This window comes from Juglans microcarpa x Juglans regia, chromosome 5S (assembly GCF_004785595.1).
Source record: "Juglans microcarpa x Juglans regia isolate MS1-56 chromosome 5S, Jm3101_v1.0, whole genome shotgun sequence".
NCBI classification, from domain to species: domain Eukaryota; kingdom Viridiplantae; phylum Streptophyta; class Magnoliopsida; order Fagales; family Juglandaceae; genus Juglans; species Juglans microcarpa x Juglans regia.
Window position 1 is genome coordinate 27,107,379 of NC_054603.1, and position 13,194 is coordinate 27,120,572.

Consider the following 13,194-nt stretch of genomic DNA (forward strand, 5'->3'; position numbering starts at 1 on the left):
AGTGAGCGCGTCTTACCGAAATAATCGACTAGTGCTCCACTCTGATTGGCTGTTTGTCAACGGTCTCTGCTATTTTTGAGCCGTTAGTTTTTCTATTTTGTTCGAACATCGGAGGAAATTAATTTTTTCTAATGAGAAAATCTTAAAACCAATCAGGTGTAAGTTTTATTTTTACACCCAACAGTTAAAAAAAATACGTATACTATTTATAAAAATTACAATAAATGTGCGTATAGGTAAAACCTCTCTCTTCTCCTTCATTCCTCCTGCACTGGTCCTTCTTTTCTACTGAATTTTTTCTTCTCCTCCACCAAATTACTTCTTCTCTTCTCCTCTCCGGTTCGAACCCATCTTCTTTCCCTTCAAGAAAACCTATTAAACCCATCTCTCTTCTCCCCTTGGACACTTCTATAGGAATTGATGTGAAAGTGTGGGAGTTTTCTGAGGTGGATACAGGTATTGACGTGAAATTCAGACAACCAAAAAATTTGGATGAAGACACTAAATTTGGGAATCTTAGAATAAAAGTCGGGGATTAAAGTTCGCAATTGTGGAATTATCTTTCTTACCTTGTGAAGATAAGCCGACGCTTCAATCCGACCTTCTTGGTAGCCGAGAGAGAGAATATAATTCGTTAGAGTGTTGGGTTGGGCAATGTGTGGAATAGAATTGTCGTTGGGACTCTTGCGGGCTATTCTACGAGCCTTCCAGATGAGGTCTTATATCCTGCTCATATGGCTTCTTTTTTAGAGCATCTTTTTTGGAGGGTGATGGCGAGATCAGATGAGTTCTAATTTGTTTGGGTTATGTTTTCATTTTTTTCTAGTCGATTGGAACTTCAGGTGAGCTATGAGGTGTTTGTTGATTAAGGATAGATGGGGAGGGAGAGGGAGAGGGAATGAGAGAGTGGAAAAAAAATTGAGAGATCACCTGTATGCGGGTCCATCTCAAAATTTGTTGAGATGCCTACGTGACTATTCATGATTAGTTGGTGTGAAAATAAAATTCACACCCGACCGGTTGGGAGTGCGACTCTTTTCGAATGTCAAAAATTTGGGTGTAACCGATTACAAGGATAATGATTAGGGTGGTAACTGGTACCCGGTCCGGTTTAATCCGGTTTTGGAAAAATTTTGAAACCGAACCGGTATACACCGATTTTGCATTTTCAATAATCGATACAGCACTGATTACCCTCCTAAACCAATACTTCCGATTTTACCAATTCCAGTCTGATTTTTTAGTTTTTAATATATATTAAATCTCTAATATCTTATACTTATATATATATATATATTAATATTAGTAATACACTAATACTATTAGTATATAGTAATACTATTGGTATAGTACTATTACCATATGTTCATGAAAATATAGTAATTAATATACTAAGATATATTAGTATTGCTAATTATTTCTTAAAAGGAATATATTGAGAATTTATTAAGCCATAAAATATAATTAATTTATATTTATATTTAAAACATATGGTCAAATAAATATTTTATAATTAAAATTTTATGTTATAAATTATTATTATATATAATATTAGAAATTAATTAAAATATATAAATATGCAAACTGGTCCGGTTCAATCCGGTCATAGAAAATATAAAATCGAGAGTAAACTGGTTATAACCAGTTTTTAAAATGGAGGAACCGGTCCCAGACCGAACCAACCGGTTTGGGCCGATTTTCCAGTTCTCCAATTTATTTTTACAGTCCTAGTGATATATATTATTATGCTTTTTTACTTTTATTTTATAACTGATGCGTGTACTCTAACCAGTGTTGTTATAGGAAAATTACCAAAAGTATCTAATTAGTTTTTTAAGGTTCAAGTTTACTTTTGTAAAAAGTGAAAAATTAAGGCTACATTCGGATGTTGAGTTGAGTTGAACTGAGTTAAGGTTTTTATAAATAGTAGTGAATTGAGATAGTAGAATGAGTTTTATGGGGTCTACCTAAGATGAGTTTAAATGTGTTTGAATATTAAGATGAGTTTAGATGTATTTAAGAAAAGTTGAAAAAGGTTGAATCCCACGTGTAATGAAGTGTTGTATTGAAAAAGGTTGTGGATTCTACGTGTAAAAAGGTTTTAAGTTGAGACGAGTTTAGTAATTTGAGAGTTTGGTATTTAGATGTTAGACTTACCTTAAAATTAAATTGAACTAAGTTGAACTCAAATCAGTTTAACAACCAAACGGAGGCTAATACTTCAATTGCAAAACTGACATGTGAACTCCATACCTAATTGCAAATTTCTTAAAATCCAAGTACTAATTTTGCAAAAAATTAAAAAATTAATACTTCAATTGCAAAAGGGCGAAAACTCAAGTACTGCTTTTGCAATTAACTCTAAAATTAATTTAGTTAAGAGTGTGAATCATAAATTTTTGTTCTTACAAGATATGGAAATGTGTGAATTAGACCAGGTTAAATAATTAGGTGAATTCAATACATTTATTAATCGGCTCGACACTACCAATGTATAGTAAACGAGTTATGCAGATCATGTAGCGCTGAGCTATGTCAAATATTAAGAAATTTTTCATATTTAATTAAATCATAACTTTGACATATGAATATTGGAATCCTAAAGATAATTTCACATGATATAATTTATCCTATAAAAGACATTCCTCGACACACGTCCTTCTTTCATCACATGAAAGTAAGGTTTTCTCACTAAGATTTCCTTTAAAAACTTAGAGGTTTTCTCCTCTTGGACTCTAGTCCGTGGAGATTGGGAGGATGGATGGTGACTTGTCATTGCTTTGTGAGTTATTGAAGTTGATAGAAGAAGAACAGCAAGAGATAGAGGTTAGTACTAAAGAAGTTTCATTGTCTTTATCAAAGAGTAAACTATGTATTATGGTTTGTTTGATAGCTGATAAGGAGACAAACAGAGGGGCCCTCATAAATACTTTGAATAAAGTATGGCACGTAGAGGGACAAGCAACCTTCAAAGAGGTGGGGAGAAACAAGTTTCTGGTTGAATTTAAATGGAGAGTAGATAAAACAAGAATCTTGAATGGGTGTTCATGGTCCTTTGATAAAAGTTTGTTGTGCATACAAGATTGTGAAGGGGCAAAGTCTATAAAGGAAATGCAATTTCGATATGAGCCTTTTTGGATTCAATGTCATGACATGCCATTTGCAGGTATGTCTATGAGTATGGGAGAGAAACTAGGAAGTTCTATGGGAAAAGTCCTGATGGTGGATACAGATGGTAGAGACACCTGCTGGAAAAAAATTTTAAGTGTTAAAGTTTTGTTGGACATCACCAAACCTCTTCGTAAAGGGAGATTCATATCTCTAGAGGGATCAAAGTACTGGATACATTTTAAATATGAAAGGATGTCCAACTTTTGCTATCACTGTGTCACGATCAAGCATGGTGCAAGAAGATGTGAAAAGCTGGAGATGGGGAAGCATGATGTGGATAGCTTTAGTTAGTAGTATGGTGCATGGTTGAGGGCAAGTAGTAAAAACATAGGTCATAATCAAGTCCCTGTAGGAAAGGAGCAGGGTGCTAGAGGGTCATCGGAGAGTGGTCGGAGGGTGTGTTCAGGTGAGTCTAAAATCGATGGTGGACAAGATGGAAATGATTTGAAAGAAGCTGAAAATCAGGAAGGCCTTCCATTAAATCCCACTAATAAGGGAATCAACTAGATTTCGAGGTCTAATTTTGGTAACAATATATTCTCTTTCAGTGTTAGGAAAGTTGACCTTGAATCTGAGGCAACTGGTTTACACAATATTGCAGAAGCTATTCATAAGGCAATTATTGCTTCTAATCAAGACCAACAAGGCACTAATATCATTAATGAGGGAGTATTGGTAACAAATCAACTAGAGGCATCCTCTGACCATATACCTTTGGCTGCCATGCAGCCATGCAGGATATTATGTCCAAATATGGAAAGAAGGGGCCTTGTAAAGACACTAGTTGGAAAAAGAGGGCACGTGCATGTAGAACTATTTTTAGCATACAGGTGAATGAAATAGACAAGGATCTGAAAATGTTTGAACAATCTGTTAAAAGAAAGGCTTGGTGATTTAGGAGGGAGGTAGGGAAAAGAGAACTAAACTAAACCTAAGAGATGAGGAGAGTGAAGATTTAATAATGACAGAGGTTGCGGGCTGCCAATCCCCATGATTCTACTTAGTTGGAACTGTCGAGAGCTTGAGAATCCTCGAATAGTTCATGAGATTCACCTTTTGGTGAAGGAGAAGGGCCCAAAAATAATTTTGCTATTGGAAACTAAATGTAGGAGAGAAAGGATGGAAAGAATTAGAAACAAATTGGGTTTTGGAGGTAGTTTCGTGGTATACTGTATAGGAAGAAGTGGAGGACTAGCCATGATGTGGAAATCTAAAATACAAGCTGAATTATTCTCTTACTCTCAGAGCCATATTTCAGTGTCTATTAGCTTTGATGATGGTGATCAGAAGGTGATGGAGACAGATTTTATGGGAATCCTGTGGTGAAAAAAAAGAAAGGAAAGTTAGAAGCTGCTTAAAAGATTAAAACCTGAGCAACAAGTAGCTTGGTTATGTTGTGGGGATTTTAATGAGCTTCTTACTAATGATGAGTAGTATGGTGGAGTTAACAGATCTTTTTCTCAAATGGAAAAGTTTAGAAAGGCTCTTGATGCATGCGAACTTAGTGATTTAGGATATGAAGGGTCTAAATTCACTTGGAATAACAAAAGGGAAGGGGATGCATTTACAAAAGAAAGGTTGGATCGTGCTTTTGGTAATTGTCACTAGCAAGTGCTTCTAGTTCTACAATCTGATCACTTCCCTCTTTTAATTTCTGGTGAGAATGGTGAAGAAATGATTAAAAAATCAGAGAAGATTTTTCATATGAGGCCAATTGGTCTAAACAATAGGATTGCAAGGACATAATACAAAGGGCTTGGGTGTCTAGCATGAGAAGAGAGAAATCTATGTTCAGCTTATAGGAAAATTTGACCAGATGTGGATCCAAGTTAAAAGTCTGGTCTAAGACTAAGGGGTGGGGGGTTGGGGGGGGGGGGGGGGGGGGAGAGAGAGAGAGAGAGAGAGAGTAAGAAAATATTGAATGCTAAGAGAGACATGATTCAAGAACTTTAGAGGAAAAACAAAGGTGATTTCAATGTTAGTATTAAAGATCTGTAGGAAGAAGTGAATTTCTTAATGGAGGAAGAGGAAACAAAATGGAGACAAAGATCTAAGTAGTTATGGTTAGAAGAAGGGGACAAAAAGTCTAAATTTTTCCATAGATGTGCTACACAAAGGAGGCAGTCGAATGAGATAAATAAGATTGAGAATGATAGAGGCCGGAGTTCTAGAAATCAAGAGGACATTAGTCAGTTATTCCAGGAATATTACCAGAATTTGTTCAAGTCATCCACTCCTCGAGACATTGATACAGCTCTGGGTGACATTGAGCCAATAGTTACCTCTACGATGAATAGGCAGTTGCTGGTAATGGATTACAACTTTGAGGAAGTGAAGAAGGTTGTATTTGAGATGGACCCTATGAGTTCTCCAGGTCCTGATGGGTTCTTAGCCGGGTTCTACCAAGACAACTGGTCTGTTGTGGGGGCTGAGGTGTTTTTGGCAGTGAAAAAGTTCTTATCTTCCAGTAGAGGGTTGAATGGTATTAATGAGACCTTCATTGCACTAATCCCAAAGAAGAAAAAACCACAATTGGTATCCGAATATAGACCTATAAGCCTGTGCAATTTCATATATAAAATTGTCTCCAAAGTCTTGGCAAATAGGCTAAAATAGATTCTGCCTCTTCTGATTTCTCATTCCCAGATTGCTTTTGTCCCATGTTGATTAATCTCAGACAATATCATTATTGCTTATGAAGCCATGCACTCTATGTAACATAGAATCAGGAGTAAAAAGGAAGGGTATATGGCTCTAAAATTGGACATGAGCAAGGCATACAACAGAATAGAGTGAGAGTTTTTGGCTGCTGTTTTAAAGAAAATGGGGTTTGGAGAAAAATTAATTGGCTTGATCATGAATTGTGCAGTGAGCTACTCCTTATTGATTAATCGTGTTCCTTAGAAAAGTTTTTAGCCTTCAATAGGTTTAAGACAATGGGATCATCTATCCCCTTATCTATTCATTCTTTGTTCTGAGGTGCTTGGCAAGTTACTGGGTAAAGCTGAGGAAAAGGGACTCATCTTTGGGTTTCGTTTTGCTTGAAGCACTTTATTAGTTAACCATCTCTTTTTTGCAGATGATAGATTGTTATTTTGCAAAGCAAATGCATTGGAGTGGAGCAGATTGTATAGATTTTTGAGCTTGTATGAACGAGCATCTGGGCGAAGGCTCAATTTAGATAAAACAACTATTTATTTTAGCAAAAACACAAGACAAGCTGCTAAAGATGCAATTCTGTCAGGAGTAAATTTGAGGGAGGCTAGATCTTATGAGAAATATCTAGGCCTTCCTTCCTATGTGGGACAAAAGTTGGCAGCTTTTAGATCTATCTTGGATTCCATTAGAAACAGAATGTGCAATTAGAAGGTTAATTTTTTATCTCAGGCAAGAAATGAGGTGATGTTGAAGTCCATAGTACAAGCTATTCCCACCTACTGTATGAGTATATTTAAACTTCCTAAAGCAGTTTTATCAGCTATTAATAAGCTCATGAAAAAGTTTTGGTGGGAGAGTGAGATGAGAGGATCAAGATTCAGTGGATTCCTTGGAAGCAAATGGGAAAACCCAAAGGGGGAGGAGGATTGGCTTATAGAGATTTTGAGGAGTTTAATCTAACTCTACTTGCAAAACAAGGATGGAGAGTCCTTCAACAACCATCTTCCCTAGCAGCTTGAGTCCTTAAAACCAAGTATTTTTATAGAACTGATTTTCTAAAGCAAAGGTTGGAAGCAATGCTTCATTTTTGTGGAGGAGTTTTATGGAAGCAAAGACAGTTCTAAAAGAGGGTCTAATTTGGAGAATTAGCAATGGTGAATTAGTGAACATATGGACAGACAAGTGGATCCCTCGACCTTCCACTTACAAGGTACAATATCCTCAACACGAGGTCTGTGCTGGTAGGAAAGTGGCTGCTCTCATTGACAAGCAAGCATGAATATGGGATATGACTATTTTGTGAGAGGCTTTTGTTGAAGAAGAAGTGAGCATAATCAGTAGAATCTCAGTCAGTGTGAATAATGCCCAAGACAAATTAATATAGAAGTGCACAACTGAATAAAAGTTCACTGTCAAAAGTGCTTACTATTTAGCAGGGGAGATGTCAGCAAAACATCAGGGTCAATCATCTCAAAGTGGTCAAAAGAATGATTTCTGGAAGTTAATGGTGCCTAAGGCCACATGTATGGTAATCTAGAGAGCTTGCCATGAATCTTTGCTAACAAGTCAGAATTTAGCTTAAAAAAGACGTATTGAGTCCCATGTGTGTCCAATATGTAAGCTTGCACCAGAATCAGTGACACATGCCCTCTGGTCATGTTTCTCTCCTTAGGATGTGTGGAGAGCAAGTTTAAAGAGTTTGTAGAAAATAAAGGTGATGGAGATCCCTTTCAAGGATTTGGTCATGCAACTAAAATCTGAACTGGTTGCATTTGATATGGCTATTTTTGCATAAACTATATACCAATTGTGGAACAGAAGGAATAGTTATATCTTTGAGGGTATGTTCTTGGAACCAAACTCAATCGTGCAATCTGCTATACTTAAAGTGTCTGATTTCCAAGCTGCAAACTAGAAAACAATTGGAGAAGGGGTGACAATAAATCAAAATCATCCTCAATGGTTGCTCTTCTTTCATAAGTGTACAAGGCTAATTGGGATGCTTCAGTGAATCGATTAAACTGTAGAATTTGAATTGGGGTCATCATTAGAGATTGGTTTGGTAATGTGGTGGCTACTCTCAATCTTAATGGGAACTCTTCCCAGATCCAACTATGGCAGAGGCAGTAGGGGCAATTAAAACAGTTATTTTTTGTCAAGAGTTACATTTGTCCAAAATCATACTTGAAGAAGATGCAAAAATAGTAGTTGATGATATCAACAGTGACTCAAGCAAGTAGACTTCAGTAAAGATGATCATCCAGGATATTAGAAATAAACTTGGTATGATGCACCAGTGGTCGGTTAAGCATGTCTCAAGGAATTGTAATAATGTTGCTCATTTATTAGCTAAGGATGCACTTAAACTCTCTGAGGAGAGCATTGTATTAGAGGGTATTCCTCCTTGTATCCAAGCTTTGATGCATTAAGATGAATATGAATTGATATTCTTCTTTTAAAAAATTATCCTGTATTTCCCAACAGTAACATATTCTGAAAGGAAAAAGATCCTGCCGTCTGTCTGTCTCCTCGAAAACTCCAAAGTCACTTCAGAACCACAGCTGCGTTTCTCAGAGCCAGATACCTTTGCACGTAATCATTAGGAAGGGATCTTATGAGCTTGAAAACTTCAGCATTCGCATATCGAAGATTGGTCCTGGGATCATAGTAAGGCGCCTACATGAAACAGAGTAATTACTTACTGCACCAAATAAAGTGGTAATATACCCAGAACAGAAAAAACGGAATTCAAACACTTAGGATTTCCATATTGTTTCCCATAGCTTCCTTAACCATTCCTGCTCCTTTTGTAATCTATTTGGCACAAAGAAAACCACAACTTCTAGTGCCTTCAGAATAACAAGCAACATATATGAAGGGCTGGAGGGGGTAGAGCTGACTAATACATCCAATTTAACTCAGCAACCTAACAAGCAGCGTATTAGTACTAGCTTAGGAGACATTAGATTATATAAAGAACGATCCCAAGTCCAATGATTCACGGGTGTAAAGAAAAACCTGAAGTCAAAATGGGTGGGAGGAGCAAGAGATACATCTCTTATTGTTGATCAAAAAGAGAGAGCTAAAATAATGGAACTGAATTTGGCAGAAGAGATTAATTATTAATATCTAGATCCAAATAACCATATAGGTAAATCTCACCTTACAGTGGGATCAAACAGAATATTCAAGTGGAAGATGCCTAACCAAATCAATTTTTATTTTTTATTTTTTTTATAATTGCCTAACCAAATCAAATATGAGAGCCACATACCTCATATCCGGTCACATCACAGATTCTCTTGCATGGATGCATAGAAGGAGGTGACTCGATATTAACATCTGCAGAATGGAAGACAGCAAGGAGTCGAGACTCAAGCCAAAATAAATCATAGGCAAAATAATCTCTATTTGAGTTTAATCTCTAGAATCCACAAGTTACAGCAAGATGCAACTCTCAATGCACAGGATCCGTGAATCATTACTTTAAAGCTTCAATCGTTTTGCTCTTAAAGCATTAAAATTCACGTGTAAATCATGCGCCTCCAAAAGAAAACCTTGAGAAAACTGTAACAACCTCATTATAATGTAAATGCAGAGACTCAAAAACCATGTTGACAACTCAAATTCAACCAAAACCACAATTGGTATAGTGTGATTAACCTTTCATTGATTCTCTAGTTGAACCAACAACCACATGCTTCATGTGAATTATAACACATTATCTACTTCACCACCTATATTGTACTGATTCATAATCAATTTCAGACAGTAAAAACTGAAAACATAGCAGGGAACTTTTGTGTGAAGCACAAATCTGTTAAGCTCTAAAATTTGTCCCACCTTCATTCGGTTCAATCTACTTAACAAATTCATGAATCCACTCTTTCCATCTTGTCTCCAGCAAGAAATTTATGCACAATTTTACCAATCACAAAGGCTTACAATTTACTGTCAAATTAGAAACATAATCTTTTCAACACTATAAGCAAACACAACTTTACTTGCTCTTCAGAACATTCTCAACATTCTTTCTAGTAATTCATAATGTGATATTCTGGCATTTAAGGAAAACTGCAAAGGAAAATGCTATTTAGCCCACTCAAAGTTACTGCTCGAGTATTTTAATTTTTTATTTTTACTTGATGATTAAGGAAGTGACTATTAGTAAAGCTGTATATTTTTTTAATTTTTTTCTTGACAGTTCAGGATGTTAAAAAAATACTTCAAAGAAAATGACAAAAAAAAATAATAACTCAAAATACACTAGGGGGCACACCCAGCGGTACAAGCTGGGCAGCCCCCTAGCATTGTCCAAACTGTAAAAGGGTTCCAAGAACTTGCATGTGGGTTCATCAGGAGGGTAATTCTGGTAATTCTCAGCCTGAAGGATCTGCTTGAGATGTTTCCAGTGCCTGCTTCTGGATTGGCTTTTTGGGTACTTCTCATACATTTGAATCCGTTTGAAACTGAGGTGGGTTGGCAACACAATCTCTGCCTCCACCACTTCCTGTTCCATCTTCTTCTTCTGCATATCAACCAAACCAAACCGAAATCATCAATCTTCATTTCATAATAGAACGACCTGAGTTTGTTGTTTGAAAAATAGAAAATTATCTGAATTTGGGAGCTCAAACTTTAATGAATAATCTAGAGAGAGAGAGAGTTGAAATGATCAAATCTATAGGAAGGTCATCTGACTGAGGATTTTACACTTCAGCTAAAACAGTAGACATATTTTGAACAGATCAAAGTAAAAGCCAGACAAGCAACAAGATGACCCGCTTATTTCTCACACATTTTTCTACAGTTCACTCCTTGTATTTTGAACTGCACATGTATTAATGCCATCTTGTATTTAAAGCTTCAAGCCTGAAATCTCAGCAAGGAAGCACCTTATGGCACAGTGTCTGTCTTCCTTAAACTTCTTTTTTTTTTTTTATAAGTAAACAAATTTTATTGATCAAAGAATTAGGCAAAGCCCGATACAAATACAAGAAGCCTATATGCCCTAATTAAGAGGGCGCAAAAGAGATAAGAAAGTCATGTAGGTCCATGCCGTTGAAATCAACAGCAATGGCCCAAGTACATAAAGTGCTGTAAAATAAAGCTATAAGTTCTCCTAGCAATCTCTCTTTGTCCTCAAAACGTCCTCGCATTGCGCTCCTTCCTTAAACTTCTTCTCCATCAATAACTGTGCTTCATCCTCATTTTAATCGCTCTTTATTTCCAGCTCATAACACAGTTTATGACAACTCATCTATTTTTCTTCCAACTCCAAATTAGAAGTTAAAAAAAGGAATTTGCGAAGAAAATATGTTAGATTGGTTTGTAATATGATTGCTGAAACCAATTCTCTCTAGTCTCTACTTCTCCCATCTTTATAAATGATTGCACTGCGAGATTTCCAGATCTGGATACATCTTCATATTCTTCTTATTTCCACCTCTGCACCTCAGATTTTTCTTTTGTTTTCTTCTTTTTGAAGTCTTAAATCTGTATGCAGAACCTTTAACCTTTCTGTGTGATTTTATACTCTTTTAGTTTTTATACAGATATTTGTGTAATATTCCACATTAGGATGGCTTACGCAAACCATAAGAGTCCCAGTAATGACACAATGCTAGTTATCAAGTATTACTTCTAATTTGTTAATATTATTTTTGTTCTTAGCACTCTCATTGGATTAGCTAAAAGCTAAATCCAATGACAATTTAGCTATTGAACCATAAAATGTATCACATTGGAATAGCTATATTCCAAATATTTGGAATATAGCTACAGTAACTTCTAAAGTAATTTCCAAATTTGAAAGACACTGTTTATTCATCAAATCTATTTTATATCATTTGTTTCTCTCTCCCGAGGTCTCCATCAATGTCTTTCTAGTTTCTATTTTTAATCCATAATTTAATTCGAATATAATTACTAATTAATATATAATATTATGAATAGTAAAATATGATACAATAAAATAATTTCATAATTAAAAAAATTAAAATATTTTTGAAATTATTAAATATTTTTAAAAATAATTTCATAATCCAATGTAGAGATTTAATGTGAATAGCTAAAAGCTAAATTCATCTTACATTCATAAAAAATGTACTTTAACTTTAGCTAATCCAATGAGAGTGCTCTTAGAGGCTTAGCAATCAGCTATCTGAGAGATTAATAATTATGGGTGGCAAAGCTCAACGATTAGTCTCTTTTCAATTGAAACCATTATGGAGATCAGGCTTATCAAAACCCACATTCCAAAGGCATAAGTAAACAAGTTACACATGAAAATCAGGTCACCAAGTTTCATTCAGAACTTCCATCAAACAATCAAACGTATCTAAACTAATTGCAATGACCAAGAAAATCTAAGGCCTCTCAGTTCTTTAAAAAAGAGGAATCTATAGATCATATAACTACTCAGTGTACCTATCAAAAAAAATAAAAATATAAACTACTCAGTGTGATAGGATCGCATCATTTCTCCTATTATTTTTATCCCATTATTTCTCCTATACAAGGTCTCCCTAATATTTACAATTAGGTATTATACTGTAGCAATTTCGTATTTTCTTACCTAAAATATGCTGTAAGCCCTGGTGCCAAAGTGTGTAGATGCCGTATGGCAAATCACGAAGCACAAACACAATTTTTTTTAAGCGATATTTGGAGGCCTGGTCTCCCGCCCCTTGCCGGAAGTGATCAACTCTCCCTCTTTCTCTTCACTTTGCTTTAATTTTCCTGCTTTCGGTCCGATAGGAAATGTGGGTTTCTCTCAACTGGTATCTGTGCTGTGCGAGGTGGTGCAGCGTGCGGTGTACTGGGTATAAAGGTGCAGCAAAGGAACTGTGTTACCGTGGGAAGCCAAGGGGGACGAAGTCGGTGGTGCAGTGGTGCTGCGTCTGATCTTCGAATCCGCGCGGCGTCGGTACGGGAGCGTCGGAAGAGCTCATATGAGGTTTGGGCTCTCCTATAACATTTAAGAGATTACTTTCTGTTCGGGTGTGTGAAGAGGTAACTCTAATTCGGTTTAGGTATGCCGTGAATCGGTTTAGGAGCTACAATAGGAATGCGAATGCAGCGAACCATTCCGGTTCAGAAACAAGTTTCCGTACGGATGAAAATGTAACTTTTGGATATTTTGACTATTTTAAAATTTTAGGAATAATAATAAAATAGTTAAAATGTTGAGAAATAAAAAAGAAAAAATTGAATAAAAAGAAAAATTCTATTTAATGATCTTTACATCACACACCATCTACGTGGTATAGTTTGATCTAGAAGATAAATTTATTTGAATCTTATAAATCAAATTATGTCATGTAGATGCCAGATGTTATGCGGTGTAAATATCTTCAAACAACA

General features: G+C 35.8%; 1 protein-coding gene across 1 annotated transcript; it reads right to left on the reverse strand.

Annotated features, from left to right (window-relative positions):
* Positions 1-8,152: 8,152 nt before the first annotated feature.
* On the reverse strand, positions 8,153-12,839 carry LOC121266921 (chromatin-remodeling complex subunit ies6). Its single transcript, XM_041170771.1, has 5 exons — positions 12,685-12,839; positions 12,407-12,570; positions 10,174-10,360; positions 9,104-9,171; positions 8,153-8,505 (listed from the first exon to the last, which is right to left on the reverse strand). Exons 3-5 carry the CDS (start codon positions 10,346-10,348, stop codon positions 8,374-8,376), a joined length of 375 nt encoding a protein of 124 aa, XP_041026705.1. The 5' UTR covers positions 10,349-10,360; positions 12,407-12,570; positions 12,685-12,839; the 3' UTR covers positions 8,153-8,373.
* Between the last annotated feature and the right edge of the window lie 355 nt (positions 12,840-13,194).